Source organism: Triticum urartu, chromosome 2, assembly GCF_003073215.2.
Source record: "Triticum urartu cultivar G1812 chromosome 2, Tu2.1, whole genome shotgun sequence".
NCBI classification, from domain to species: Eukaryota; Viridiplantae; Streptophyta; class Magnoliopsida; order Poales; family Poaceae; genus Triticum; species Triticum urartu.
In genome coordinates this window covers 474,607,837-474,623,476 of record NC_053023.1, presented here as the reverse complement: position 1 = coordinate 474,623,476, position 15,640 = coordinate 474,607,837, and the positions used below count along the sequence as shown (strand labels likewise).

At 47.0% G+C, this 15,640-nt stretch overlaps 1 protein-coding gene across 1 annotated transcript; it reads left to right on the top strand.

Moving 5' to 3' along the window:
• The first annotated feature begins 577 nt into the window (after window positions 1–577).
• On the top strand, window positions 578–14,343 carry LOC125538002. Its single transcript, XM_048701313.1, has 10 exons — window positions 578–924; window positions 1,021–1,090; window positions 1,186–1,310; window positions 1,689–1,797; window positions 1,868–1,931; window positions 2,063–2,118; window positions 2,585–2,692; window positions 12,625–12,774; window positions 13,566–13,736; window positions 13,898–14,343. Exons 1-10 carry the CDS (start codon window positions 668–670, stop codon window positions 14,129–14,131), a joined length of 1,344 nt encoding a protein of 447 aa, XP_048557270.1. The 5' UTR covers window positions 578–667; the 3' UTR covers window positions 14,132–14,343.
• Window positions 14,344–15,640: the final 1,297 nt, after the last annotated feature.

The window sequence follows — 15,640 nt, the reverse complement described above, 5'->3', positions numbered from 1 at the left end:
TCGTTGTAGGAGCTGGTCTGGATGGCGAGCGTGTACTCCTGGCTGAGGTTGATGGTCGCCCCCGACGCGGGGCTGCTCCCCCACCCGCCCGCCGCCGCCGCACCACCCCCGGTCCTCCTCCCGCCGCTGCTAGGAGCGGTGCTCGAGCTCGTGCTCGCATTCGCACTGCTGGTGTTAGCGCCCGCGTTGGAGCAGGCAGCCTCGTCGTCTTCCTCCCCGTCGTCCGTGTCCCGGTCCCGGCGCTCCCACGGCCGCATCGCTGATGCGCTGCTACTCTCGACTCGTCGGTGCGCAGGGAGCGCAAGCAACGAGCAGAAACGAGGCAAGCAAGCAAGCAAGCAACGAGCAGAAACGAGGCAAGCAAGCGCGTGGGGGCCGGAGGTGGAGGAGTACTCGAGTACTGCCCACTGGTGTGCGTCGTAAGCCAACGGCCAACGCCCAACGGGCACGAAGATGTTTGACCGATATATCCAACGGCCGGCGCTCGTGGTCTTGTGCGGCATCGTGCGGCTCTCATGCTTCGCCGGTTGCGGGCGTGGGCCGCGTGATAGCCGCGCACTCGCGGTAGTTGAAGCGGGGACGGAACAGCAGTCCCGTGCAGAATTCTCTTGTGTGTGTACCTGGGTGTGACAGTGCGAGGGAGAATCGGAGAAGACGAGCGCGAGAGATGATAAGGGCGGCGTCTCCGCGGCCTCCGTCCGCCGTGCAGCTACGCAGCTCCGCCGCCTCCTCCTCCTCCGCGTGCCCCTTCAGGGCCAGGGGGTCCGGAAGTAGGGTCGCGGCGACAGGTGGGAGGAGGAGGAGGAACGCCATCTCCTGCTGCGCGTCTGACGACCGGGAGGGGGCCCGCGGCGCGGCGGCTCCGGCTCCGGCTCCCACGGCTCCTTCCGACGGATCGATACAGCTCTACTCCCAGATCGAGAAGTAGGTGGTCGATAATTCCCGTTGTTCCCTATCTCTTCACCACGGACTCTCTTCCTAGTCTAGTAACATTTCGCTGCTGCGGCGGCTGGCGCGCAGGGTGATCACGGAGGCGGCGAAGCAGTCCAACCAGGGTTGGAGCTCCACCGGAGATTGGACCGAAATCGAGGTACCTTTCGGTAGGCTCTCACCTCTATTGCGAATTGCGACCGCCTTCTGCCTGTGTTTAGTTGGATTGGGTTGATCCCTGGTGATTGCTTGCAGGGGGCGTGGGTGTTGAGGCCCAAGTCCTCGGAGCCCTCGTTTGTCGTTCATTTCATTGGTGGGATTTTCGTCGGGGCCGCGCCGCAGGTCACATACCGCTACTTCCTCGAGCGTCTCGCAGACAAGTACGTTCATAAGCAATGTTACTCTGTTTAACGAATGAATTAATGAGATTCTTAGTTGTACTTTTGAATGCAGAGCGACATTTAATTAGTAAATACTCAGTATCCTCTAGTTCCACAATAAATATGCATTTTCATGTTTGAAATACACCGAGGAGGCGACAATCTCATAAGACGTTGAACTCCAGTTACCTCATGTCATGGTGTAATTCTGAACTGCCTCTAGTACTAGCTATATACTTTCAGTTTGCTGTATACGTTCTCTTGATATTCTACATTGAGCTCTTGATATCCTACATCAGCAGTTATTGTTTCCTGTATACTTTCTCTTGGCTTGGTATCCCACTTCTACAAATGCTGATTTACCAGTTTCAAATTCAGGGGAGCTTTGGTGATTGCTACACCATATGCTAGTGGCTTCGATCATTTCTTCATTGCAGACCAAGTTCAATTTAAGTTTGACAGGTGCTTGAGAAACTTGGTAGAACCTGTAAGTAGTACACTTCAACTATCAACGCAAGGTTTTGTCCACCATTCTAAGCATGTGAAATTTTATTCAGGTAAATGACCTTCCCACATTTGGTGTTGGACACTCGCTGGGATCCGTCATCCATCTTCTGATTGGTAAGAGTCTAGCATGGATTGAACTTCAATTAATCTGATGATTGTCTATGAAGTAACACTCATTCAACCGTGACCTCTCATTCCCTTCAATTAATTGCCCATTATGTGGCTTACGCTCCTTCCTGTTCCAGGATCAAGATATGCTGTGCAGCGAAGTGGAAACATACTGATGTCATTCAATAACAAGGTGCGTTAATATGACACATAGTTTTTTCAGTCTACCCGTCCTTCTATGAAATCTCCATAAGTTTAGAGTGTAGGGCCATAGACATCCGACCTGAACTCCTTTTTTTTTTTGGGAATAGTTTGAAACTATTCATAAGTTACGCAGATACTCCAGATTTAGTCATTTTACTTGACAACATTGTCCTGCCTATTTTCTACTGGCTAGTCATCCATCAAGAGATACAAATGCCAAACTTAAGTGAGAACGTTGCATATCAGATGTTTAGTATGTGATGAGTTACTTGAACATGGCATGAAAATCTTAATGCTACAAACCACTTCACGTTCGATGGAATCTCGTTTTCCTACTTAAAATCAACGAAGGTGGTGCCAAGTGTTTTTGTTCTTCTCAATCTGTCATTCTGTAAAATCGTGCCACTCAAATAAAAAGACTAACTGCCTGTAATATTGCTATTATTCATTTACAGGAGGCAAGCCTGGCGATTCCATTATTTTCACCTGTAATCGTTCCCATGGCACAGAGTTTTGGCCCAATATTATCCCAGCTGACATCATCTCCAACAATTCGTTTTGGGGTATGACGTGTTCCTGTTTTTCAAGTCAATCTTTTCATGTATGTCTATGGAATTACATACAATGCACTGTTTTATTTCCATGTGTACACTGTCAGTTGCCACCTCGTCATCACTGTATTGTTTTGGAGACCCACTGCCTATGTTACATCGGCATCTCATGTGAACAAGCTCCATGGACCTTTTTAAGTAGCTGTTTCTTGATATAAGCAGCTATTTAAGCAAAATACTTTCTTGTATGTGTATACATGCATGGCTTGCAAGTGTGCGTGACTTTCATCCGACACATATACTACCATATATACATAGAGTTTGCATATATTGATTCATCCAGCTTCATCCTGGCCGCATACCACTGCATTTTTATCTTTTGAGTAAATTTGACTCTGAACCACATAGTTTCCGCCCTGTAGGAGTTTGAATCAGATATATTTTTTGTGACACATTGAACGAGATTTAAGCACCAAAAATCTCAAATACCGAGCCCACATGCAGGCCGATGTGGCAGCGACTAAGATGCCACATCACCCAACATGAAGTGGTGCTTGAACATTGTTTTATTGAAGAGTTGATTAAATGCAAATTCAAAGAGTTGATTAGATGCAAATTCCACATTAACACATTTTGTCAAAAGCTGCATCGTACATGATGCCCACGTTGACAAATGGATGCCGACTCACTGCATAGTAGGCCTGAGTTGCCTGGCAAGTAAAGCAAATCTTTTGACATGGCAATCATATGCTAAAGCTGGTTCAAACTGGAATTTTGGCTTTTAAATCTGGAATTTACTCTCTGGTTCGAACTGGAATTTTCGCATGAGTTTTGACGTTGGCTCGCCAAGCCTAACGCAACCCTCCTCCTTTACCCGGGCATGAGAACGGCTATGTTGAGACGACATAGGCTTAGTTTTAAATCTGGTTCAGTGTGTCATAAAAAATAAATCTGGTTCAAACTGTCACGGTGCAAAAAATGTGGTTCAAACTGGAATTTACTCTCTTATACGTATCAGTTCTGAATACTTCTGAATTATGGGATAACTTTCTGATTTATTTTTCTGCAAATCTACACCATTGTGACTTGGTCCCACCAGATGGATGGCTTCTATTTTTTCCCCTTTTTTTCAATTAATGTGACATTTCTGCAGAGAACAGAGCCCCCCAAAATAAAACATACCCCAAGTTTATAGAATAGGTAATTTTGGGATGTTATATGGTTTTATGTATTTCACAACTTTTAGTACAACAGTCTCCTATATTCTGGACTTATGATGACCTTATATTTGTTTTGAGGAAAAACTCCGCCTATGTTGTCTCAACATAGCCGGTCCCAAGCCCGGGTAAAGGAGGAGGGTTGTGATAGGCTTGGCAAGCCAACGTAAAAACTCAGCCACTTTTATGGAGATGAAACCCAAAAGATTTTCGTTGGGGCGTAACCCTCTCAGTGACGCGCCACATCGGAACCCGGATGTGGTGGCAAATGGGCAAGGGCCGGGCCGTCACCCCCTGGTGGCGTGCCATATCTTGATCCGGATACGGTGGCAAGTGAGCGAGGATCGGGTCGTGGCATCCTCAGTGGCGCGCTACATTGGCGCCCGGATGTAGTGGAAAATGAGCAAGAGTCTTTGCATTTGACTCGACGAGTGCGAAGGGTAAGGAAGCTAGCCGAGCCTAGGAGGATTCGCTTAGGTAGATGGAACGTAGGGTCTCTGACAGGGAAGCTTCGGGAGCTAGTTGATGCAGTGGTGAGGAGAGGTGTTGATATCCTTTGCGTCCAAGAAACCAAATGGAGGGGACAGAAGGCGAAGGAGGTGGAGGATACCAGCTTCAAGTTGTGGTACACGGGGACCGCTGCAAACAGAAATGGCGTAGGCATCTTGATCAACAAGAGCCTCAAGTATGGAGTGGTAGACGTCAAGAGACGCGGGGACCGGATTATCCTGGTCAATAGTTGGGGACTTAGTTCTCAATGTTATCAGCGCGTATGCCCCGCAAGTAGGCCACAATGAGAACACCGAGAGGGAGTTCTGAGAAGGCCTGGAAGACATGGTTAGGAGTGTACCAATTGGCGAGAAGCTCTTCATAGGAGGAGACCTCAATGGCCACGTGGGTTCATCTAACACAGGTTTTGAAGGGGCGCATGGGGGTTTTGGCTATGGCATCAGGAATCAAGAAGGAGATGTCTTAAGCTTTGCTCTAGCCTACGACATGATTGTAGCTAACACCCTCTTTAGAAAGAGAGAATCACATCTGGTGACTTTTAGTAGTGGCCAACACTCTAGCCAGATCGATTTCATCCTCTCGAGAAGAGAAGATAGGCGTGCGTGCCTAGACTGTAAGGTGATACCTGGAGAGAGTGTTCTGGTGGTTACTGATTTCCGCTTTCGGACTCGTGTCCAGCAAGATAAGTGTGCCAAAGTCGCTAGAACGAAGTGGTGGAAGCTCAAGAGGGAGGTAGCTCAGGCGTTCAAGGAGAGGGTCATTAAGGAGGGCCCTTGGGAGGAAGGAGGGGATGCGGACAATGTGTGGATGAAGATGGCAACTTGCATTCGTAAGGTGGCCTCGAAGGAGTTTGGAGTGTCCAGGGGAAGGAGAAGCGAAGGTAAGGATACCTGGTGGTGGAATGATGATGTCCAGAAGGCGATTAAAGAGAAGAAAGATCGCTTCAGATGCCTATACCTGGATAGGAGTGCAGACAACATAGAGAAGTACAAGATAGCGAAGAAGGACACAAGGCGAGCTGTCAGTGAAGCAAGGGTCGGGCATATGAGGACCTCTACCAACGGTTAGGCACGGAGGAAGGCGAAAGGGATATCTATAAGATGGCCAAGATCCGAGATAGGAAGACGAGGGATATTGGCCAAATCAAATGCATCAAGGACGGAGCAGACCAACTCTTGGTGAAGGACGAGGAGATTAAGCATAGATGGCGGGAGTACTACGACAAGCTGTTCAATGGGGAGAATGAGAGTTCTACCATTGAACTGGACGACTCCTTTGATGAGACCAGCATGCGTTTTGTGCGGCGAATCCGGGAGTCTGAGGTCATGGAGGCTTTAAAAAGGATGAAATGAGGCAAGGCGATGGGCCCTGATTGTATCCCCATTGAGGTGTGGAGAGGCCTCGGTGCCATAGCGATAGTATGGCTAACCAAGCTTTTCAACCTCATTTTTCGGGCAAACAAGATGCCAGAAGAATGGAGACTGAGTATATTAGTACTCCCTCCGTCCGGAAATACTTGTCCTAGAAATGGTTGTATCTAGACTTATTTTAGTTATAGATACATCCATTTTATCCATTTTTAGGACAGGTATTTCTGGACGGAGGGAGTACCAATCTTCAAGAACAAGGGAGATGTTCAGAGTTGTACTAATTACCGTGGAATTAAGCTGATGAGCCATACAATGAAGCTATGGGAGAGAGTCATTGAGCACCGCTTAAGAAGAATGACAAGCGTGACCAAAAATCAGTTTGGTTTCATGCCTGGGAGGTCGACCATGGAAGCCATTTTCTTGGTACGACAACTTATGGAGAGATACAGGGAGCAAAAGAAGGACTTGCATATGGTGTTCATTGACTTGGAGAAGGCCTATGATAAGATACCGTGGAATGTCATGTGGTGGGCCTTGGAGAAACACAAAGTCCCAGCAAAGTACATTGCCCTCATCAAGGACATGTACGACTATGTTGTGACAAGTGTTCGAACAAGTGATGTCGACACTGATGACTTCCCGATTAAGATAGGACTGCATCAGGTGTCAGCTTTGAGCCCTTATCTTTTTGCCTTGGTGATGGATGAGGTCACAAGGGATATACAAGGAGATATCCCATGGTGTATGCTGTTTGCGGACGATGTGGTGCTAGTTGACGATAGTCGGACGGGGGTAAATAGGAAGTTAGAGTTGTGGAGACAAACCTTGGAATCGAAAGGGTTTAGGCTTAGTAGAACTAAAACCGAGTACATGATGTGTGGTTTCAGTACTACTAGGCGTGAGGAGGAGGTTAGACGTGATGGGCAGGTGGTACCTCAGAAGGACACCTTACCTTTTGATATTTGTGGTCAATGCTACAGGAGCATGGGGGTATTGATGAAGATGTGACACCAATTGATGATATACGAGATAGAGTTGGGGTAACACCAATTGAAGAGAAGCTTGCCAACATCGTCGAGATGGTCTGGGCATATTCAGCGCAGGCCTCCAGAAGCTCCAGTGCATAGCGGACGGCTAAAGCGTGCGGAGAATGTCAAGAGAGGGCGGGGTAGACCGAATTTGACATGGGAGGAGTCCGTTAAGAGAGACTTGAAGGTTTGGAGTATCACCAAAGAACTAGCTATGGATAGGGGTGCGTGGAAGCTTGTATCTGTTAGGAATATGCAACTTGTATTCCCATGAGGCCATAGGCCGATATATATATACATGTACAGGTGTGGAACATATGCAGGAAACCCCTTATACAACGGGATAAATACAAAGGGGTACATGACTTATATTATAACTCTAACACCCCCCCTCAAACTCATGGTGGATGAACAACACTGAGTTTGGAGAGATAAAAGCCATGTTGTGCTCTAGTCTGAGCCTTCGTCAGGAAATCCGCCAACTGTAACTCGGAAGGCACATACTGAAGAGCAATAACCTGATCCTGCACAACAGCACGCACATAGAAAGCATCAACACCAATATGCTTGGTGAGCTCATGCTTCACAGGATCGCGTGCAATGCTGATAGCACCTGTACTGTCAGATAGAAGCAGAGTCGGTGTAGTGACAGAAACACCAAAATCCTGAAGTAACCACCGTAACCAAGTCACCTCTGCCGTCAAAAGAGCCATTGCTCGCAACTCAGCCTCGGCACTCGAACGGGAAACTGCAAGCTGTTTCTTCGTCTTCCAGGCAATGAGAGAACCACCAAGAAAAACACAGTAAGCAGAAAGTGAACGGCGATCGGAAGGATCACTAGCCCACGTAGCATCCGAATAGGCCTGGAGCTGTAAAGAACTGGAGCGAGGAAAGAATAGACGATGAGAGATCGTGCCTCGAAGATATCGAAGAACACGAAGGAGATGACTATAGTGAACCGAGGTGGGGGCAGAGACAAACTGACTCAGAATATGAACCGGATAAGATATGTCCGGACGAGTGACAGCTAGATAGACAAGACTGCCAACAAGATGACGATAACGCGTCGGATCAGGGAGAGGATCACCATCAGTAGCACAGAGGTGAACATTGAGCTCCATAGGAGTCTCAACAACGCGCTCGTCAGTAAGAGCAGCACGAGCAAGAAGATCCTGGATATACTTTTCCTGGGATATAAAAAAGCCATCAGAGGTAGAAGAGACTTCAATCCCAAGAAAGTAACGAAGAGGTCCAAGATCAGACATAAGAAACTGCTCACTAAGACGGGCCTTTACAAAGGCAATATACTCGGGGTCATCCCCCGTGATGATCATGTCATCAACATAAAGAAGAAGTGTCCGACCACGAGGAGAAAGGTGAATAAACAATGCGGGATCATGAGCACTTGCTAAAAAACCAGCAGCAGTGATCATAGAGGCAAAGCGCTCAAACCAGGCGCGGGGGGCTTGCTTAAGGCCATAGAGAGAGCGACGAAGACGACATACCATGCCATCAGGAACAGAATACCCAGGTGGTGGCTGCATGTACACCTCCTCACGCAGCTCACCATTAAGAAAGGCATTCTTAACATCAAGCTGAGATATAGACCAGTGGCGTGCAGAGGCAACAGCAAGAAGGGTACGAACAGTGGTCATATGAGCCACAGGAGCAAAAGTCTCGTCATAATCACGACCATGCTCCTGCTGAAAACCACGAGCCACAAGACGAGCTTTGTGACGCTCAAGAGAACCATCGGAGCGAGTCTTAACCTTGTAGACCCACTTACAAGTGATCGGACGGACTCCGGGAGGAAGAGAAACAAGATCCCAAGTACCAGTGCGTTCAAGAGCAGCAATCTCCTCTGCCATCGCAAACTGCCATTCAGGATGAACAACAGCCTGACGGTAAGAAGTTGGCTCAAGAACAGCAGCACCAGCGGTGGGAAAGCCAAAGCGATCAACAGGCGGACGAGGACGAGAACGCAAGCCATAAGTAGGCTGAGAGGAAGATGACGACCCATCCACAGAGGCATCAACCGGTCGTGGACGACGAGTGTAATACTGAGGAAGAGATGGAATAATAGAAGGAGGAATCGGCAAGGTAGAATCAGGGGGTGGTGACGAAGAAGTCACCGGAGATGAAGGTGTAGAATCCGGTGACAGACTGGGAGAGGAGACCGGGGAGGAAGTCACCGGAGATGAGGGTGGAGAACCCGGTGACATGCTAGGCGAGGAGACCGGGGAGGATGGTGGCTGCAAGTCAACTAGATGTGGAGAAGGAGAGGAAGTGGAACGGAGAGGTACAGTGTCAGCAGGGGTGAGAAGGGAGTCAGGAAAAGTGAGGAAAGAGATATCCTGCACTGAAAAAGTCGAGGAAGATGGGCGTGGGTAGAAGGGACGAGACTCTTCAAAAGTCACATCTCGAGAGATACGCATCCGACGACCAAGAGGATCCCAACAACGATACCCCTTATGCTCATCACTGTAGCCTAAGAAGACACACTCAACAGACTGAGCGGTCAGTTTGGTGCGTTCACGAGGGGCAAGAAGAACATAGCAAACACAACCAAACGAGCGAAGCAGCGAATAATCGGGAGAACGATCAAAAAGTCGCTCGAAAGGAACACCACCTTGTAGAGCAGCGGAAGGCTGTATATTGATAAGATAGGTGGATGTGGAGACGGCCTCAGCCCAAAAATGAGGCGGGAGAGAGGCAGCAATCATCAATGCACGAGCCGTCTCAAGAAGATGTCGATGCTTTCGCTCAGCCACACCATTCTGAGCATGAGCACCAGGACAAGAGAATTGAGAGAGAGTCCCGTGCTCAGCAAGAACACCACGCAACATCTTAGAGATATACTCGCCAGCAGAGTCAGCACGCAAAACACGAATGGGTGAAGAGAACTGAGTATGAACCATGGCAGCAAAACGCTTATAAATAGACAACACCTCAGAACGAGAAGTCATGAAATAAAGCCATGTGTAACGAGAGAAATCATCTATAAAAATAATATAGTACTTATGACCACCTTTCGAAGCGAAAGGGGCCGGACCCCAGACATCAGAATGGACTAAATCGAAAGGACGCTTAGACACGGACTCACTATGTGAATATGGTAACTGAATCTGCTTGCCAAGACGACAACCCTGACACTCTAAAGAGACATCTCCTGAGACAGACCCCAGAAGGCCTCGACGAACTAAAGAAGACAACCGAGAACCACACAGATGACCAAGTCGATGATGCCACTGCTGGAAGGAACCAGTGACGGAGGCAACAGAAGCGGGAGAACTGGCGATGGTGGTGGCAGCAGAAGGAACATGAAGCCAGTCCAACTCCCAAAGACCCTGAGAATCACGGCGGCGAGGGCCAGCCCCAACCAGAGTGTGCGTGTGACGGTCCTGGACAGAACAAGAGTCAACGTCAAGGATGACGCGACAACCAGAATCCGTAAGTTGTCCAGCAGAAAATAAATTCATGGTAAGGCGAGGAACATGAGCAACATCAGGAACAGAATAAGGAGTAGTAAGATTGCCTCTACTAGCAACAGAAAGGGGAGTACCATCAGCAGTGAGGACATGAATAGGAGAATCGAGTGATCGAAGAGAGGACAAAGTGGAAGAATGAGAAGACATATGAAAAGAAGCTCCAGAGTCCAGAACCCATGGGGATGTACCTGACTGTGGAGAGGGTGAGTGCGCAGTGCGGGAAGCATCAGTCACAGAACCGGCAGCACCCGTCGAGGAAGAACCTGAAGCCGCGAGCAGACGCTTAAGTCTCAGAATATCCTGCTCAGTCAAAGCAATGGCTGAGGCTGTCGAGGTAGACGACGAAGTCCCTGAAGATGATGATCGAGCCTTGCGCAGGTGTTTCTTCTTCGTGTAGCACTGAGACTCAAGATGACCATCATTGTTGCAATAGGCGCAGTGTGGACGGGGGCGACCTGAGCCTCCAGAAGGAGTGGGCAAGAGCGGCGGAGCACTCGAGCGAGAAGTGGTCGATGGAGCAGGTGGCGTAGGAGCACGAGTAGCAAGCACAGAGGGAACCTCCAGCAAACCAGCACCACGTAAGCGAGTCTCCTCTGCACGAATCTCAGAAAGCGCCTCCATGAGAGAAATACGGCCACGAGCAAACAACTGAGCACGCCGGGGCTCAAATTCCTTACGGAGCCGAGACAAAAACTCATAGACGCGATGAAACTCCAAATTGGCCTGGACAGCCTGGCAACAGGGGCAGGTACGACACCCAGCACTACGGAGAGAATCAAGCTGACGCCAGATAGCAGAACTCTGGGCATAGAAGTCATCAACAGTAGAGTCACCCTGCTGAAGAGCATGCTCCTGACGGATCACAGAGAGGTATAAGGCATCACCAGAGGGCTGATAGCGCTCACGAAGACGGGTCCACATCTCAAAGACAGTAGAAAGACCCAGAAATTCAGAAGCAAACTGAGGCAGAACACTAGCAGTGAGAACAGCGGCAGCACGAGCATCATCATCAAGCCACTGGGTGTAAGCAGACAGAGCACCATGATACAACTGAAGAGCCTCCTCATAAGCCAAAACCCTCTCATCATAAGCACGATCAGCAGCCTCATCAGCAACCTTAGCCGCATCCTTGGCGGCCTGATTAGCATCCGTGGGAAGAACCGATGGAGTGGGCGGAGTAGGGGCCACCGGAGGAACTGGACGTGGCGGACAGCAGACCTCGCCAGAAAGAACACCCCAAAGACGAATGCCACGCATGTGAATGCGCATGAAGCCAGTGAACTCGGTGTAGTTAGTACCATCAAAGATCACCGGACAGCGAGGGACAGCAACAAAACCCGATGCAGCAGACAATTTTTTTTTTTTTTGGGATCCGGCGAGAACAACCAGATCGGGATCAGGCGCAGGCTACGGGAGCTTCGGAAGCCGGCTGGAGAGGGAACCAGATCGGGCGAGACACCTGGGACGAGCTCCCTGGGAGCCTGCGGGACGGGCTCCCTGGGCACCCGCGGGACGGGCGAGCAGGCAGCCGCGGGACGGGCGTGCGGGATGGTGGGCAGCCGCGGGACGGGCCGGCAGCCGGGCTCCCTGGGCGGCGTGGAGGACTCCCGGCGGCTGGAGAGGCGCCGGCGGGATGGGCGGCGTGGAGGACGCCCGGCGGCTGGAGAGGAGAGTGGGGGCGGCTGAGACGAACCCCCTGCTTCGATCGAGAGACGGAGAGGAGATCGAGCGAACAGATCAAATGCACGAGTTGCAGCGTGCAAAAAATTGACCTAGCTCTAATACCATGTTAGGAATATGCAACTTGTATTCCCATGAGGCCATAGGCCGATATATATATACATGTACAGGTGTGGAACATATGCAGGAAACCCCTCATACAACGGGATAAATACAAAGGGGTACATGACTTATATTATAACTCTAACACTATCCATGTGCCAGAGCCATGAGTTGGTCGCGAGATCTTATGGGTTTCACCTCTAGCCTTACCCAACTTGTTTGGGACTAAAGGCTTTGTTGTTGTTGTATATTTGTTTTGAGGAAAGCAAACTTTTCTTCCGTACCGTGAAGGCCATCGTACTAAGGAAGTACAAGAATAGCATATGCTAACACAGGAAGTCTAAACAATTAACAAGGAATCAAGAATATTATAATAAGCATGATGGTGTATGTATCATTTGAGCTATTTTCTTAAATATTTTTGTTAGTGCCACACTCCCAAATACACAACACATGCTGCTTTTTCACATTAAGAATAGTTGGGTAGATATCATGTCATTCCCTCTTTCTAAACATTTGAGCTAAATTGATCATAATTCTTACAAACAGGCTGAAGCGGCTATTAAGCAAATTGAGAATCTAGGCCCTCCTGTTGTTAAGCAACTTCTTCCCTTAATTCAACAACTTCCTCCACTGTATATGGACTTGGTAAAGGGCCGAGAAGACTTCATCCCAAAACCAGAGGAGACACGCCGGCTGGTATGTTCAAACTCTTCTGTTATAGCATTTGAACTGTTTGCATTAAATTTAGGTTAGGTAGTGAAAAGTATATAGTAAGTCCCTTCTAACATGATGCTTTTTATTAACTTTATACTTCATAGAAATACATAAATTACATCACGTAGAGATGAAATTTGCTAACATTATTTCATAATGTCTCCGTTGTTGTATGACACTGGAGGCATCCTTATCAGTAGCTGTCGATTTGCAATTGTGAATTATCTGACAAAACATTAATTTTATTATCTTAGCAGTAAGCAGAAGAAGTTTTGTTTACAACAATGTACAATGTAGGCCACATATATGGTGTCCAGAAACTTTTACAAGGAATCAACAATTCTCCAAAATGATGGTCCTAATTTTAGCATTTGTCTAATACTCCCTCCGTCCGGAAATACTTGTCCAAAGAATGGATGTATCTAGATGTATTTTAGTTTTAGATACACCCATTTGTATCCATTTCTATGACAAGTATTTCCGGACGGAGGGAGTATACAATATCCACAAGTTTGAGTTGGACATTTTGTTAATTCTGAAACTTCGAATTTTACTTTTAGTAAACTACTCCCTCTGTCCGGAAATAGTTGTCATCAAAATGAATAAAAGGGGATGTATCTAGATGTATTTTAGTTCTAGATACATCCCTTTTTATCCATTTTGATGACAAGTATTTTCAGACGGAGGGAGTACATGATATGTTGTACGTAGATGTTTGAACTCGTCATTTTACAACTGCTATATACTTGCTGATTCACCACTTTTTTGGACAGATAAAATCCTACTACGGAATATCTCGAAATCTCCTAGTAAAGTTCGAAGATGACCAAATTGATGAAACCTCTATCATTGCACAAGTGCTAAGCTCTGAATCTGCCATTAGCTCACAGCTTGATATGTCGATTCGCTCACTTCCTGGGGATCATGGCCTTCCATTGCAACAGGTGCTTTTTTTCTCTGTCGGGATTCATACAAGTACTGTTTTGGACTCCTCGACAAAGCCATATATGCCAGACGAAATATTAATAGTTCTGCTGAAGATTAGAAGTCGTTGTATGAGTTGTTGCTCTGGTTTCAGCAAAGTAATTGTGTGTTGTTGGTTCAGGTACTTCCTGACGTTCCACCAGGAATGGCTGATGCAGTGAGCCGTGGAGGTGAACTCCTGGCAAATCTCACAACAGGCACACCATGGGAGGCTGTTGCTAAGGAGGTAGGTACCACTTTTGGCACTGACTCTGGCGTTCTGCGAACACAAGTACCCGAGGATGTCAATGCACTTGTGGATGTAATTGTTTCATGGGTAGCTTCAAATTCTGGCCCCAAACTACTTCGTTCATGACCACCCACAATGCTTGGGGACGTAAATAACAGTGTAGAACTGCGGGGTTTACTGACTACTGACGAATTATGAGTAATGGAAATTTTGGATCGCATGTCAGGGCTATATTTTAATTGCCGAGATTCATACTGTCCAGGGAAATCAAATATGAGGGGCATGCAGGAGTATTATAAGAACATTGAAGATGAATTAAAAGAAATTTCAATGTTATATACTCCCTCCGTCTGGAAATACTTGTCATCAAAATGGATAAAGGGAGATGTATCTAGATGTATTTTAGTTCTAGATACATCCTTTTTTTATCCATTTTGATGACAAGTATTTTCGGACGGAGGGAGTATACATTATGCTTGTGCTGAGCCGCTAATTGTTACAAAATGATCTAGTTGTATTGTTATTTATTCTATTTGTAGCAATTGCACATGCACAAATGCATGTTTCTGTGCCGCGATATACTGCCTGACGTGTGTATTATCTGTGGTTATCATTCTTAGTATGTGTGGTGTGTTTTGTACTCTTGTTTCAAAAATGCATTAAGCTCTGTTGTGCTAACGGATGGTTGGCAAGAATGCCGACTGGAGCACTGCGCTACCTCATGCACAGGAAGGCTACGCAGCTCAATGTACCTATAGAAGCGCTGGCGAACAAGTCACCTTACCACAGTAGCAAAGGCAAGAATACTTTCCTGACTCATTAGATCTTATTTTTGGCTTGCAATAATGATTGTAAATGTTGTAGGTTCATAAGATCATTGAGTTACATTTATCCTCGTTGAGTGTGAGCTCTTGATTTGAGTATGATCAGAGATTTGAAAATGAAAATGAAAACAAATATGATCAGAGAAAATGAATATGATCAGAGATTTACACCGTGCAATACTGGGAATATATTTGTTGCGAGATAACTATCGAACTAGACTGAACAGACCTGCTTTGTGTTAGATGCCACCTCTAATTTGTTGATGTAAAAAAAACGTTACTGAATAGGAGTTGCTGAATGTTAGTAGATTTGGCATAAAAATGATACCAGTGTTATATTATTTGTATTATTTTCACTAAACACGCAGCTAGAAAGTTCAGTGGTCAAGTGGTAGATAGCAGGTCTTTCCTAAAAAAAGTGTTAGATATCATGTCCGTGTATAAAGTATAAGAGCATTATTGTGCTTGTAAGATTTAAGTCTCTTGTGACAACAGACGTATTGACCAGTGAAAAAAAAATCAGTAGTACCTGCACCTTCTCCCGAAATAGTTGCATATTTCAGTACGCGCTTGGTAGTTTTATTTTTATTTTTTGCTGGGGCAATTGGTAGAATTGGTATTGATGGGAATGGGGGATGGTACATGTAAGGGCGAACTCACACTAGTTCATAGCGCAGTTATATCAACAGATACTAGGAATCCACATAAACAGCAAAAGGATCAGCAACTGAGAAATGTCAGTGATACGGTTCAGTTGCAATCCTTCTTCAATCAATGATAGATGAGACAAGATTACCCATTGAAAAATCAA

Coding starts and splice junctions, on each gene's coding strand:
- LOC125538002 (XM_048701313.1), top strand. CDS start 668: ATGATAAGGGCGGCGTCTCCGCGGCCTCCGTCCGCCGTGCAGCTACGC. Junction 2,119..2,584: donor TGATGTCATTCAATAACAAG/GTGCGTTAATAT, acceptor ATTCATTTACAG/GAGGCAAGCCTGGCGATTCC. Junction 2,693..12,624: donor CTCCAACAATTCGTTTTGGG/GTATGACGTGTT, acceptor TCTTACAAACAG/GCTGAAGCGGCTATTAAGCA.